The 14655-nt window shown below is 40.9% G+C and overlaps 1 protein-coding gene across 3 annotated transcripts; it reads left to right on the top strand.

The window, feature by feature from the left end:
* The first annotated feature begins 1183 nt into the window (after positions 1–1183).
* Positions 1184–5417, top strand: LOC144704228 (cysteine-rich receptor-like protein kinase 10). Of its 3 annotated transcripts, none has more exons than XR_013581773.1 (7): positions 1184–2092; positions 2853–2972; positions 3083–3225; positions 3625–3835; positions 4014–4251; positions 4739–4794; positions 4869–4954. XR_013581773.1 is itself a non-coding variant. In XM_078576567.1 (7 exons), the coding sequence occupies exons 1-7, from the start codon at positions 1291–1293 to the stop codon at positions 5211–5213; spliced, it is 1998 nt and encodes a 665-aa protein (XP_078432693.1). In that variant the 5' UTR covers positions 1184–1290; the 3' UTR covers positions 5214–5417. The 3 variants fall into 3 exon arrangements, 2 of the variants coding, with proteins under 2 accessions (XP_078432693.1, XP_078432692.1); XM_078576567.1 differs by having other exon boundaries at positions 3095–3225; positions 4644–4794; positions 4869–5417; XM_078576566.1 differs by having other exon boundaries at positions 1187–2092; positions 4644–4794; positions 4869–5417.
* Positions 5418–14655: the final 9238 nt, after the last annotated feature.

Here is a 14655-nt window from a genome sequence, read left to right as displayed (position 1 = left end):
TGAATTTTTCTCTGAAAATTGTATTAACTATTTGATTGAATAGAAAAATGTTATTCCACCTAAAAACTAATTTAGAAGTGAATTAGTTCTCAGAAAAAATTATAAAAATAAGGAAATTTTATTCTGGAAAAAATCAATTATTCTGGAAATTTTATTCTGTAGTTTCTATAATACATTTTGTCATGAATTTAATGCCAGAAAACAGCAAAAATACTGATAAATTCTGGAAATTTTATAAAATCAGACTAAATGCTATTTTAATTAATTTAACATGAAAATATGGACAATACGACCCAAATATTCATGTAATATGCATGAGTTTTCTAAGTTGTTTTGCATGTTATCAAGGGTATTGCAATACCATCAAACAATGCATATCCATGTATTATTAATTAGGTTCACCGACCAAAGAGGGTCTAGTTAACTGAAAAGACAGCAAGAAAAAACTGAGCTAATTAATATAAAATAAATACATTGAATTTATATTGGTGTAAAACTAGAGACACTAGGATGGAAAGTTGTTTTTAATAAGGAGATATTAGGCTGGCTAATAAAGAAAACATTATATTTTTTAAATTCCAGTTAAATATAAGTGAAGGTCATGATAGGCTTCATAAAACTTTCCCATGGTTTCAACATTAGTGTGACAAATTGAAGCAATTGGCTTCTTAAAGCTTTGATAAAATGAAGCAATTGGCTTTTCTCCTCTTAAGAAATTTTCACGAACTTACATTCTATAAATGTGGATTGAATAATTGCTAGTTTTCTATTAATTTGGCGATCTTATTTTATCTCGTTTTATCTTCCCGTGTCAAAGTGAATGTAATAGGATCATTTTGGTGATGTATTAAACTTTCAGATAGTTATCGTTAAAAAAATGAAACAAAAAGGCGATAAAAAACGATACATAAGGGTTATTTTTGCCTGAAGCAGGCAGAGGCAGGGCTGAGGAAGCAACATGAGTGGGGAGGCGCACCTGTGCTGAAGGGGTGACCTTATTCCACGGACTTGCACATGGGCGGTAACAACACAGTCCTCATTCTCTTTTTTGTCTTTCCCTTCGACTAAAAAAGCCTAAATTCAACCGGGACCCTCAATTGCTGGATCTCCTCTACCCATCACGACGATAAAGAAATCTTCATCCTCGAATAGAAGGCAGACGCGTTCTCCGATTCCCACCAACGACAGACGTCAATCAAACAAGAATCTAAGTCTAACAGTCAAAGAATACACGCATTTCTTATTTTTTTCTTTTCTTCTCCTCATGCGAACCTCGCCGTTCTCTCTGCCATGGGGCGTTTCCGTTTCCTCTTCTTCTTCTTCTTCTCCATCTCTCCCCTTCCCTTCACCTTCAGCCAGCCCATCTACTCTCTATGCGATAGAAGCAGAAACTTCACCGCCAGCAGCCCCTTCCAGGCCAATCTCGACCGTCTGATCGGCTCTCTCATCGCATCCACACCGTCCACAGGCTTCGCCAACAACACAATCGGCGACGCCCCGGACGTCATCTACGGTCTCGCCGTCTGCCGAGGCGATCTCGGCTTCGACCACTGCCGAAATTGCCTCTCAAACGCCACCAACGACGCTAAATCATCCTGCCCGGGGAATAAGGGAGGGACCGTCTTCTACGCGGACTGTCTACTCCGCTATTCCGACGTTAACTTCCTCGGCAGGTCCACGTACACCCAGTGGTGGATAGCGAACGGGAATAACGTTACCACCACGCCCGTTCCATTGTTCAATCGTCTGCTCGGTGGGCTTTTAAATAATTTGACTGCTCAGGCGGCCACGTCGAGTAGGAGGTTCGCAGCAGATAGCGTAGTCTTGAACGACTTTCAGAGGGTGTACGCGCTTGTTCAGTGCACCGGGGACTTGTCTCCCAGAGCTTGCTCTGACTGTCTCAAGGACGAGATTGGGACTATTCCCACTTGCTGTAATGGGAAGAGGGGCGCGAGGGTGTATGGAGGGAGCTGTTTTATTCGTTACGAGATTTATCCTTTCGTCAATGATTCTAGCGTTGGTAGCGGTTCGCCGCTCCCGCCGCCTCCTACAGCGATATCTCCTCCTCCTCAAGCGTCTCCCGCTCCGGAAGGTTAGTTGTTTGCTTTTTCGTTCCAGAATACGATTTACTTGTGTATGCTTTATCGTTTTCACGGACATTGATGGCGTCGTTACTGCGGTCAAAATGGTAAAAGTTGGATAGCAAGAGGAGGTAGAAAGCGTATGTGTATAAGCAAAAGACCAGATGAAGACAAAATGATATCAAAGGAATAGAGAAAGGAACAGAGAGAGAGAGTGGTAGAGAAACTGTTAGACATGGAGGAAGAGAGAGCTGATGAAGACAGACTAAGATGGAGAGAGAGATAGAGGGAGAGGTAGAGAGAGATATATAGAGAAATAGAGAGAGGTATAGTGATACACAGAGAGCGAGGTGTAAAGAGACGGAGATAGAGATAGAGGAAAAGAAAGAGAGGCCGAGAGACGTAGAGATGCTTGAGAGAGCGGTAAATAGAGATAGATATAGAAAGATAGAGAGAGAGAGGAGGGAAACAGAGAAGATTGAGATAGGAGAGAGAGGAGGATGGAGATAGGAGTTAACTAGAACTTATTGCATGAGCAGAGCTGGATTTACTTTATCTGCTCGGGTTGTCGTAGCGAACTAAGCGGTACCTGCCATTATCGTTACCCTTATTAGGAGATAGATTAACCTTGTTGTTTGCTTTTCGAAAAGAAACGCCCAGCCTCTAATTTATTATGACGCTACTAAGCGAGCGAGATGGAAACTTAATCTGTTTTCATATAGAAAGGGGGAAAGAGCTTGAAGTTTAAACCATATTTGTCTTGTTTGACAGCGAAGAAAAACCAGACTGCTACTATTGTTGTAGCTATTGGAGTGTCTATATTTGCAGTCGTGGCCTTTTCCGCATTCATTGTGATCTGTAAGCGGAAGAAAAAACAAGAGGACCCATTTCGTAAGTTCTTGGGGTCCCCATTAACAATTGAATGCAGAATTTTTGTGGCAACATAAAAATTTAAATCATTACTTCGTTGCTAGTTCTCTCACGTTTCGCTGTTCATCAAGAATATATGGCAGGCGAAAAATTGGACGATGCTTCTGAAGAAAGGGATTCGTTGATATTCAGTTTAGATGATTTGAAGCTCGCTACCCTGGACTTCTCAGACCAGAACAAGCTTGGAGAAGGAGGATTTGGAAAAGTATATAAGGTACGAAAAAAAAATTCCTTTGAACTTTTATATTATTATTTATGAGTTTGCCATATGTGCCTTTTTCAATTTTTTCGTCGTTACGGACTTTACGGTGTCGAATCTACGGTTAATATTGCCACGGTCTCTCAACAACAATTCGATAACCGTCACTTAAAAATTCATAAATGGCTGGAACTTCTAAAATGTTATATGAACTAAAAAGATTTACCTAAAATTATTGATTCCACTCTAAGAATCGAGGTTGAAAAGCCTTTGGCACGCCTTGTGATATAGTGATATATGATATTTGACTTGGATTTTGCCTCTTTGCTGTCATGACCCGAGAAAAAGCACGAAGATAACATTTTTTTCTCTGAAGCGGACGGTTTTGTCTTAGCCATGTGAGTATGCAAGCAGGGAACTCTAAAAGATGGGCAAATCATAGCGGTCAAGAGACTCGTGAACAATGACGGCGAGGGATTAGACGAGCTTCGGAATGAGGTTGCATTGGTTGCCAAACTTCAACATCGTAATCTAGTTCGATTGTTGGGCTATTGCTTGCAAGCCCAAGAGAAGATACTCGTATATGAATACCTGAGCAATAAAAGCCTTGACAAATTCTTATTTGGTAAGCTTTCAAGCTGTGTATGACTTTACTTAATCCATGCAGATCAAGCGCTATAAACAAAATTATTATATGTGTTTTTTGCTCAAATAGTATGCGTTCCATAATGAAGTCCGTATATCACTGTTTAACACAGTTTTCCTAAATAATGTTATTTTGATTATGAACTTTTGAAATTTAGATCCGAGCAAATCTAAATTCCTGACATGGGAAAAGAGGATGCGGATTATTGAAGGAATCGGTCGTGGACTCCTATATCTTCACGAGGATTCAAGATTCAAGATCATTCACAGAGACCTCAAAGCGAACAACATACTTCTGGATGAAAACATGACTGCAAAGATTGCTGATTTTGGCCTTGCAAGGCTGTTCGGAAATGAACAAAGCTATGGAAACACACAAAGGATTGCTGGGACATAGTAAGTTTCCACACAAAACCCTTATTTTGCTTTACCATATAACGAATAAACTAGGACTAGGCTCTGCCTGCTCTTATGCTTCTATACCTTTAACTTTTTGTGGAAATGGCTGTGGTTTTGAGCTAGCCGAATGTCATTGATTGATGTACTGTATTCGATCAGTTTTCACTATTATCTACAATACGTGGACAGTTTTTTATAAGCACTTATGTATTGTCTCTGCGCTTTGAAACTGGCTCTAAAATTTTCAGCTCTGCTTTAATGTTTTTTCTTCATCTGTGCATACATGGCAAAAAAAATTTATTTTGTTTCGGCCTCCACAACTTTTGTTTTCCTATACATATACAACTGTCATTATTGTAAAAACTAACGCACTTATCGGTGGATAAAAGTGGGTATATGGCACCGGAGTATGTCATGCATGGACATATTTCAACAAAGTCAGACGTTTACAGCTTTGGCGTCCTACTTTTGGAAATCCTGACAGGAAAACGATGCGTTGGATTTCATGGATCAAGCCCTCCGACAGATTTCCTCAGCTATGTATGCATGACTGAAAGTTACCTTCTACTCTTATTTCTTAATTTTTTAACTTGATATTTCCCCATAATGTGCAGATTTCGAGGCTTTGGATGGAAGGAAATCCTTTAAATTTTCTTGACAAGGACATAGCTGACTGTTGTCCGCCAGACCTAGCCCTTAGGTGCTTTCATGTTGGGCTACTCTGCATCCAATTGGACCCACTGGAGCGCCCCAACATGTCTCATGTGGTGCTGTTTCTTAGTAGCAGTTCAATCTCTCTACCACCAGTGTCACCCGTCTCCGAATACAATTATACAAGCACCATTAGGACCGAATATTCAAATAGGAAAAGCCTTACCATGAGAAGCCTTCCAAAGTTATCATCCCCTATAGATAACGGTGCATCTATTACAGACAGGAGCACATTGGAGCTACGTTGATACGGGTTAATATGATCATTTTCCATTTTTGTAGCAATTTTCTCCATTATGTGAGATGAAGTAGATTTTGGCTAATGTAACAGTACGGTTAAGTGTAAAGTGTCTGAAGGTGCAATGAAACATGTTGAACCCATTCATATTGAATTTCCATATCTGACATTCATGTCACAAAATATAATTTGGCTTTATTGCCGCATTATGATTTTTCTATCTCGTGCTATAGTGTTTTATTTCTAACTTAAAAATTAAAGTAAATATCGGTTTACTCGTTCTCGAGCACATTTATCTGTAGAGAATGAATGAAATTTTAATGTAAGAAAGGTGTCATTGTATGAAGTCTTGACATCTATTTTTAAGTTTGAGATTATTCCCCACAATTATAATAGATCAGCAGCCCATGCATTTAAGCCTATGTGTTTCATAATCTTGAATGCTCCTGTACTTTTCACCTTCAAATTCTTCGTACTGCCAAACAGGTAATTTTTCTCCGTATATCTTCTATCACAAAATGACACCATTGACTGTTGTTAACTCAGTCAAATGTGGGTCCCAAGTAGTGGAAAACCCCTACTTATGCGCACATACGAACGCCTTTGAAAGAAGATGGAAAAATTTACAGTTCCTGGCTTTCTCCTCTTCCTTCTCTTCTTCCTGGCTCTTTCCTCTTCCTTCCCTTCTTTCTTTCCATCACTCCGGGATTGTAAGCTGCTGTCTTCTTCCTGTTTTACATTCTTCTCCATTCTTACTCTCCTCTATCTTTTTCACCAAAAAACATGGTATCAGAGCTAGATCAAATCCAACAGCCAATAATGCAATCTCTTCCGGTGGATCTTGTTGACTGCACAAAAATAGTTGGCAGCTTCGTATTTGTGTGCTTTTAACATATACAAAATAGCAGGTCATTGCCTTGTTGTTGTCTTCTTTGTCGATGTTCCTGGAAGTCCATATTTGGGTGTGTTGAAGGGTTGCTCGATTGTTGCTGTAGTGCCATAGTGAAGTTGTTTCTATTGTTCTATTTGGTGATGTATATCAAAGCCCTTATTTGATAATGCAGAAGTATTGATCAAATGTTGGTGTGGTTTCTTTGTTTTCTTCGCACCATCTATTTTTTGGTCATTATTGTCCCTCAAGATGACAGAATCTTTTACTGTGATTATGGCACTTGAGAAGTTGACGACATGCTTGCTAGAGCAGAGCTCTTCTAGTGACGAGGAACCTAAAGTCGTGGTACTTGAATCCAATCCAATCAAATTGGATGGTCCAGAGACATATCTAAGCTGGATGAGCCAGGCATATCTTACATTGACTACACATAATTTACTGGGCTATATCTCTAGCGATGAAGAGCCTCCTAAAGGGGATGATAGGGCTCTAAATAAAACTCAGCCTTATCATTCTCGTATTACTAGGTGGTCGCTTGGGTCGATGATCACACATGTAGCCCGTAATCTTGATTCATTTACTATTGCATCTGAGTTGTGTAAGGTGGTCTCATAATTGTACTCCCATGGCCATAAAAGTTTACATGCTCATAGGTTACAAGGTGAACTTCGGATCTTGGTCCAGCGCACAAAATTAGTGGCTGAATATGTTGAAGAATTTCGTCACTTATCGGCTGGCATTGGTTATTATTTTCCTTTCATTCCCACTGATCCTAATTATTTCATCAGATTCAGGCAGTAGATTGAACATATATAGTTGGTCGATTTTCTAGATTGTTTAAACATTGAATTTGAGCATTTTCATTCACGAATACTAAGCTCAGTAGTAGGGCCTACACTTGATGAGGCTATTTTGAATGTTATTACTGAAGAAACACGTCTGAAGTTGGCATCTACTTCTCCTCACCAGCTTGGATCACAATCCACTGTCATTGCCAAACCTCTGAATTCTTCCAGAATTATTTATGGGTTGAGCCAGAGTACGGGGTCTACTCCAGGACGAGTCTTGAGTATCTGCAAAATTTCCACAAGCTTGGTCATATTTGATCATATTGTTATGATTTGCACGGTTGTCCTAACACTTCCAGTTTTTCTTCCACTCACAGAGGTAGATTGAAAGCACGAGCTGGTAATAGTGGGCGATCTACCCGGGGCCGTGGCAGAGGGGGATAACCCAACTATGCATGTTTCTCTTCCGCTTCCAGTTCTGAAGACCTCACTACATCATAGTTCCATATCCCTTTATGTTTTAGGGAGAGCCTCCAATCCACGGCTCGTGTTTCATAATCAAGGTCATCAAGTACAAATGCATCTTTTCCCAGCCCAGCCACGGAGAGTGATTTTGCCCATACAACCAATGGAGGTCAGCTATTTGCTCTAAACTGTCATGATTTGTCTACGTGGATCATTGGCTCTGGTGCATCCAATCATATGTCTAGAAGCTCAAAGAGATTTATTTTGTATTCTAAATATTCTTGCCTTGATAAAGTACGCCTAGTAGATGGTTCGTTTGCCTCTATTTCTGGAAATGGCAGTGTGAAGTGTACTGACACTATGACTCACCCGTCTGTTAACCATGTACCAAAGTTTCCTATAAATTTACTCTCTATAGTGCCCTCGTCCATAATCTCCACTATGTTGCTTATTTTTGTGAAGATCATTGTATCTTTCAGGAACTCAAAAAAGGGTGAACACTTGGGACTAGCACAATGCGTAAAGGAATATTCATTCTGATATATGGGGCCATCACGACGGCACCAACCATGGGTTATTAGTTCTCTCTTCTCCAGAACATGAACTACTATTGCACCATCGCCGACTTGGGCATGTACCATTTGATATTTGAATGAGATTTATCAACTGTTGTTTCATTATTGTGAAAAATCAAAATTATTATGTGATGATTCAGAACTAGCAAAATATATGAGAATCTCCTGCCAAAAATATACACATATTTCTAGTCCATCCTCATTTAAAACTATTCATTCTGATATATGGGGGCCATGTGCAACAGCCTCTATTTCTGGCCACTGATGGTTTGTTACATTTATTGATGCATTTAGTTGTTACACTTAGGTGTATCTCATAAAGCATAAAAATTAGGCCTTTACTTGATTTCAATCATTTTATAATATAATATCAACACAATACTCTCCACATTCAAGATTGTTTGCTTAGACAATGGCACCAAAATTCATGTAACGGGAATTCCAACAATGTATAGTATCTCTTGGCATCATACACCAAACTTCATGCATAAATACCTCTGCCCACAATGGAACCGCTGAACAAAATAATAGATACTTGTTGGAAGTGGCTCGCTGCTTGATGTTTTCAATCAATGTTTCAAAGTTTTTTGTGGAATGAGGCGGTACTCAGTAAAATTGCTTTTCACACTCTTTTCTTCTGAAGATACATCAGTAAAATTACTATCCTCATTGTATATGTTGATGATATATTATCATTAGTGATGATGGAGAATCAATCAAACAATCGAAAAGTAACCTGGAACACATCTCGAAGTTAAAAACCTTGGCCAACTGAGGCATTTTTGGGGATTGAAGTATCGCGGTCACAAGAAGGTAATACTTAAGTTGAAAATGCACACTAGATCATTTTAGAGAGACTGAAATGCTAGGGTGTAAGCCAATTGATACTCCTATATAACATAATCATCAGCTGGTACTTAATGAGGGAGCGAAATTTGATAAATTACATTATCAACAACTGGTGGGATGGTTAATCTATGTGTTACACACACTCCCTGATATTACTTATGATGTGAATGTGGTTAGTCAGTTCATGCACAAACCAAGATCATGCCACTTATATGCTGTCATGCGGATACTAAGATATCTGAAAGATAATCCAGGTCGTGTTCTATACTTGAATGACAAGAATTTGAAAGTGGAATGTTACACAGATGCTGAATAGGCAGAAACAAAGACAAACGAAGCTCAACGTCAGGACACATTGTGTTTGTCAGAGGGAATCCAGTTTCATGGCAAAGCAAGAAACAAAGTGTTGTTGCTAGATCTACAGCTAAAGCTGAATATAGACCATGACCCGAGGTGTGTGTGCAATGCTGTAGCTACGAACACTCTTTCTGGAACTAGATCTACTCAGTCCTGATTCACTTGTCTTATATTGTGACAATATAGCTGCTATAAACATTGCCAACAATCCCATGCAACATGATCGTACCAAGCATATAGAGATTGATCGTTGCTTCATAAAGGAAAAATTGGACACTGGCATCATATACTTAACACATGTTCGATCAACTGAGCAAGTTGCCGACATTTTGACAGAGGGTTGAAGTCAACAGCATTCACTTGTGTACTCAAATGAAGTTGCATGATATCTTCACCAACCATGGAGCTCTGTGAGTTCTTGATGGTCCATGATGTTACTACCTTGCTGTTGATGTTTATGCTTATATTTTTAGTCAAGTTGGATATTAGTTAACATCACATCTGGAATGGGGAGTGTTGTGAATTTAGTCAAATGTGGGTCCCACATACTGAAAAACCCTACTTATGTGCACGTAAGAATGCTTTTGAAAGAAGATGGCAAAATTTACAATTTGTCCGCCACCTCCCTTTCTTATCCTTCTCTTCTTCCTAGTTCTTCCTGCTTCCTTCCCTTATTCCTTTCCATCACTCCAGGATCGTATGCGGCTGTCTTCTTCCTTTTCTAAATTCTTCTTTATTCCATATCTATTCTCTCTTCCTCTCCAAACAACATTGACTTTGGAAAAATTTATTTTCTAATCAGGTGCATCCATGCTTGTTAGGTAATTTTAGTAAGACCAATGATGTAAGAAGTATTGTCAACAATATGTGAACAAAATGCGATGGTCTTCAGTAAGGCCTCACAGGAAAAATTTTAATTATTACGATCAATTCAGATAAACAGTTTTATGTATGTAGTTATGTTTCTCACTTTTTAATGTGACACTATGTCTGATTATACCCATGTAGTTTGCAACACTTGTGAAGTTAAAGGCCATACTTTGTGATGCATCAGAGGTTGTAGACCAAGAAATGAAGTGTTTCATATTTGCTCATTATTAAACGATGAAACTTTTCAGTTTTCCCTTTGTTAATATGAAGTTTAATATTGAATTCAACTCGTGCATAGAAGGCTTGTACTATTTTCCCTTTTGTTTATTTTCATGTCGATCATGTACGTACCTATCAGGTAATTCAGGTCTACATTTGAAGCCATTGTGATATCTTTTATGTTCACTACAGGAAAATTGCATATGAATATGTTAGTTAAGCACATTTTAAGAAACCTTCATTCATTGCTATTCTAGAGTATTGTTTGTACTGAAGTGCTTGAATATATGCAACGACTTTGAAACTTTTTACAATATTGTAACATGCTGATGACTAATTCTTGAACATTTACTCTTCATATTTATATTCCATGGATACTCTGTACATACATCAAAATACATGGACAGACATTATGATACATTACGTATGATTGATCCTGTAGTCTAGTGTGGTGAAACTAATAACACATGTGATGATGGGTCTTTAGGATAAAAGAAAAGCCTACATTATTCAATCCATGGGTTTATGCCTAATTATTAATTGAATTGATTCAGGTCACAATTTTGTAAGTCAACTAAGACACCTAAGTTGCTTCATGGGTGTACACTTACGATTTCGCTATAACCTAATAGTTTGTACACATCAGATTCAAACCTGTATTGGTTTGGATGTAATAAGAAATCCACAAGGGTGATTCTATGGTTATCATGGGATTGTCTTTCATTCATATAATTGAAATATTCGTCACGGAATAAAATTGCATAAAGTTTTTGGCTATAACTTTCATAAAATCATTTCGAAAGTGGGGTCAAAACAATGGTTTGATGAATTGTCAAAATGAGAAATATTTTTATACTATTTTTAGGTTTTTATTTTATTGTTGTCCATCAACTTGTGTCGCCTATATGAATGTAGCTGTAAGGCTAATTGTAATTTGATACCATGTGGGGACCACCGTCAGCTTCAGATCTCCCTCATCAGCATCCTCTTCTTGGTTCGTCCTCCCGAATCCTCTCCCTTTCACTCCTTCAAAGTCCTTCCCACAGTAGTAATGGGGCTGTATCCCCTTTGTAATGAAAGGGTAAATGAATAAGGATGAATAAGAAGATAAACATCAACCGCTATTTTATATTGAGGTAGCCTTTTTTGGCTGCAGTCAGAAATTTCATCCCTGGAGAGAAAATTTGGTTTTTATAGGAAGGAAATGCTGTAACATTGTCATCGATCATTGTAAGGGCATGTGTTAGAGCCTAGCGCTCTCACTTCACCAACTCATACACAGAGGATAATCACACACACTCAGTCTTTTGATCTCACACATGTAAAAAAAAGTTAAAGCTCTCACTCTTTTGATGCATACAGCATACTACAACAATGCAACTCATACATATGTATAGGCACTCCCCCATAATTGCCTATGGACTTAAACAAAGCATGGCCACAAACCTGTCCATGTACTTGGTCTTCAAAAACACCCAGCCTTGTGTTCCTAAAACTCAACTCTTGTCTTCACATCTCCCTAAAACCGAGTGATCCATGCTGACTTTGTTCTTCCTGGACTGTTTCAAAATAACTCCCTAATTTAACTGAATCAAGATTAACCATCCGACACTAGCCCTTAATCTTGATACTCTCCATGCCCACATTAACCTTGACTAATCATAGCGGCCACACGAGAGCATATTCATGCACCTGTCCTGTATTCACCAGATTGACTCTTTCATCCGCCTTGTCTTCGTTGTCGTTGCTTAGACAGTCCGCCACATAATGTCCATATTGGTAACAATCATAGCATTTTATGTTTGGCTTATAACAGGGCTTGTAGACATCATCTTGGCCTCATCCATTTCATCAGCGACCTCGATCTCTTCCACAACCATGTCTTTGTCATGCCTTTCAAGGTGTGCTTGCTCATCTTCTACTGCATCATGGCCCAACAGGTCAGGATTTGTTTCTTATCTTCTTGATCCAGCCCAACGCAGAGCTGAAAGCAGTGTATCTGATATTATCATGATGGGGGACCATCCGCAAGCAGAAGCACAAGATCAGCCCATCGTGACACATGACCAGCACGCCGCGAAGCCAGAGCCAGTGTGAAGGATCCGGAGTTCAAGTGTACGGCTTGAAGAGGAAGTTCCCCGAATTATTTCCCTTGCGTTTTCATGGCTTTTCTTTGTGTGTTTATTTGGAGAGGGCCTCCGTGTTTTTGGGCCCTTCCATTGCATTTTGGACCGTGAGTTACGGCCCGATTAGGAGTTTTTTCCCCTAATTACGGGCCGACCCCTAGAGTTTTCTCTATCCCCCTACAAAAGGAGAGGAGATGCCTTAGAGGAAAGAAGAAGAGAATTATCATTGTTCTTTTACAGATTGCTTGGAAGAGGAGTCCAAGAGAAGGGAGGAATCCCTTGAGGGAGAAGAGGAAGCCGCCACCGCCTTGCCACCACCCTCGCACCGCCATCGATCGGAACTTGTACCTGCAACGCTGGGAACATGATGCCGCCGTGATGCCACTGCCGCTCCTAGTTCTGTCTCTTGGAGAAGAGACTGCAGGAGCACCCCGCCGCCGCCGAGATGCCCTGTTTCTGCCACCGTCGCCGCTGACTCTGGCACCCTACAACAGCCATCGGTGCCCTCACTTAGACGCCCACCACTGTCGCCCGCCTTGGTGCCCTATTGAAGCCCCACCGCCTGACAAGGGCATCCGCCACTGGCCAATGGCCAGCGCTCATCCAGAGCGCTGCCCCCCCTTTTTGGTCGGCGCCCCACCCCAAGCGCGTCCGCCACCATCTGCAAGCCAGCGCTCTGATCAGGGCGTCGGCCTTCTGGTCGCAGCCAGCGCCCCCAATTAGGCCCGCCGACCGTGCGCAGCCGGCGCCCACGATGAGAGCGCCCGCCACGTGTTAGCCCTCAGATCATTGCTGGTTTTCCCTGATTAGGCGCCCGCCTACTATCCGCATCTGACGCCCCCAACCACGATCGGCGGCACCCCCCCCTCCAACCCCTTGGGAGCGCCCGCCACCCGTTCCCCGCTCGAGTCACTACCGGCTGACATGCCCACCGCCCACCCGCCAGCGGCGCTCAAACCAGGCCGCCAGCCGCTCCGATTGCAGCTGGCTCCTCCTGCCCGAAGTGCCTGCCGTCCACCTGCAGACAGTGCCCCAATCCGAGTGCCTGCCGCCCAAGGCCAGCTCGTGACTTCCCTTCGCGTCGTCTGCCATCCCGATGCCGCTGGTTCGATCGCCCCCCTGCAATCCCACGGCCCCGCAGCCGCTTAAGTCTACTCTACGTCAACCAAACATGGCTTCAATTCACTGTGATCTACCAGACTCTGGTCCCGCATGTCAACTCGCGTCCTCCCCCCCCCTTTGAGTATTATTATTTCTTTCAATACATTCTCGCATGCTCCACTCCCGAAATTAGTGCTTATAGGATTCATGTTCTCTTGGGTTGGGGAAGAGTTATTTTTCGTGTCCTTTTCATCCTTCCATCATTGTACGGGAGTGGTCCAGTTGGATCGATGAGAACCCGCACCGTCGGTGTATCTCGTTCATCTATCAGGTCACTGGGAGTTGGATCGTACGTGGGACATAGGGATCACTTCTAGGGCGTTCTCCTTGCCTCGGTCGCCGTATTGTGCTTCTCATTAGTTTTCGTACGAGTCTCACGTCATTCATCGTCCATCGAGACACTTTAATTGTTCACTTAGTACGCCCTGTGTTGCAACGCGAGCCATCAATCCCGCCCGGACGTGTTGCATCATATCACATAGAATTAATAATGAAAAGTAAAATAAGTATACAAATGCCCACAGGGGTGTCGTTTGAATAAAATAAGCACTTATTCTGTCGTCAGTGCATCCACGTTGATGTTTTGACTCTGTGGGCTCGGTCAGCTCCTTCCAGGATTGCTTGTGTAGGTCTTTAAGCAGCCGTGATGCTCATCCTTAGGCGCAGCAGCATTCCCTGACTGTAGGCACGCTTTAGTGCTTTTGTACACGTCTTCATGTGGCGGGCATCAGTGGTGACACTGCTAGTGTTGGGATCCACCCAATTTTTTTTAGTTATTTCATCTCATTTTTTCCCAAGAAAATATAGAATAACTAATATAATATTTTAACCCACCAACTGTTTTAAAACTCACTTTGCATCAAAAATAATTGGACTTGTAATTTAAGCAAAAGTTAGATCAAATTTTTTTATTGCAACAAAATGCTACATTTAATGCATGAGCTGAAAATGCACATTAAAATGAAGATAATAATAAGGAAACCAACAATAGTAGAACATGAACCCCATTCCAAGAATAGGAAATAAGAAACGATAAAAGAGATAAGCAACCAATCCCAACTCACTTGATAAGATAAGAAATGGGAAACAACAAAATACCCGCGCAATAGAAAAATGTAAATAAAATTAAATTTATATTAAAACTAATCTT

The sequence above is a fragment of the Wolffia australiana genome, chromosome 6 (assembly GCF_029677425.1).
Source record: "Wolffia australiana isolate 7733 chromosome 6, ASM2967742v1".
In the NCBI taxonomy this organism is placed as follows: Eukaryota; Viridiplantae; Streptophyta; class Magnoliopsida; order Alismatales; family Araceae; genus Wolffia; species Wolffia australiana.
The sequence above is the reverse complement of the archived record's forward strand: the minus strand, read 5'-3'. Positions and strand labels throughout refer to the sequence as shown.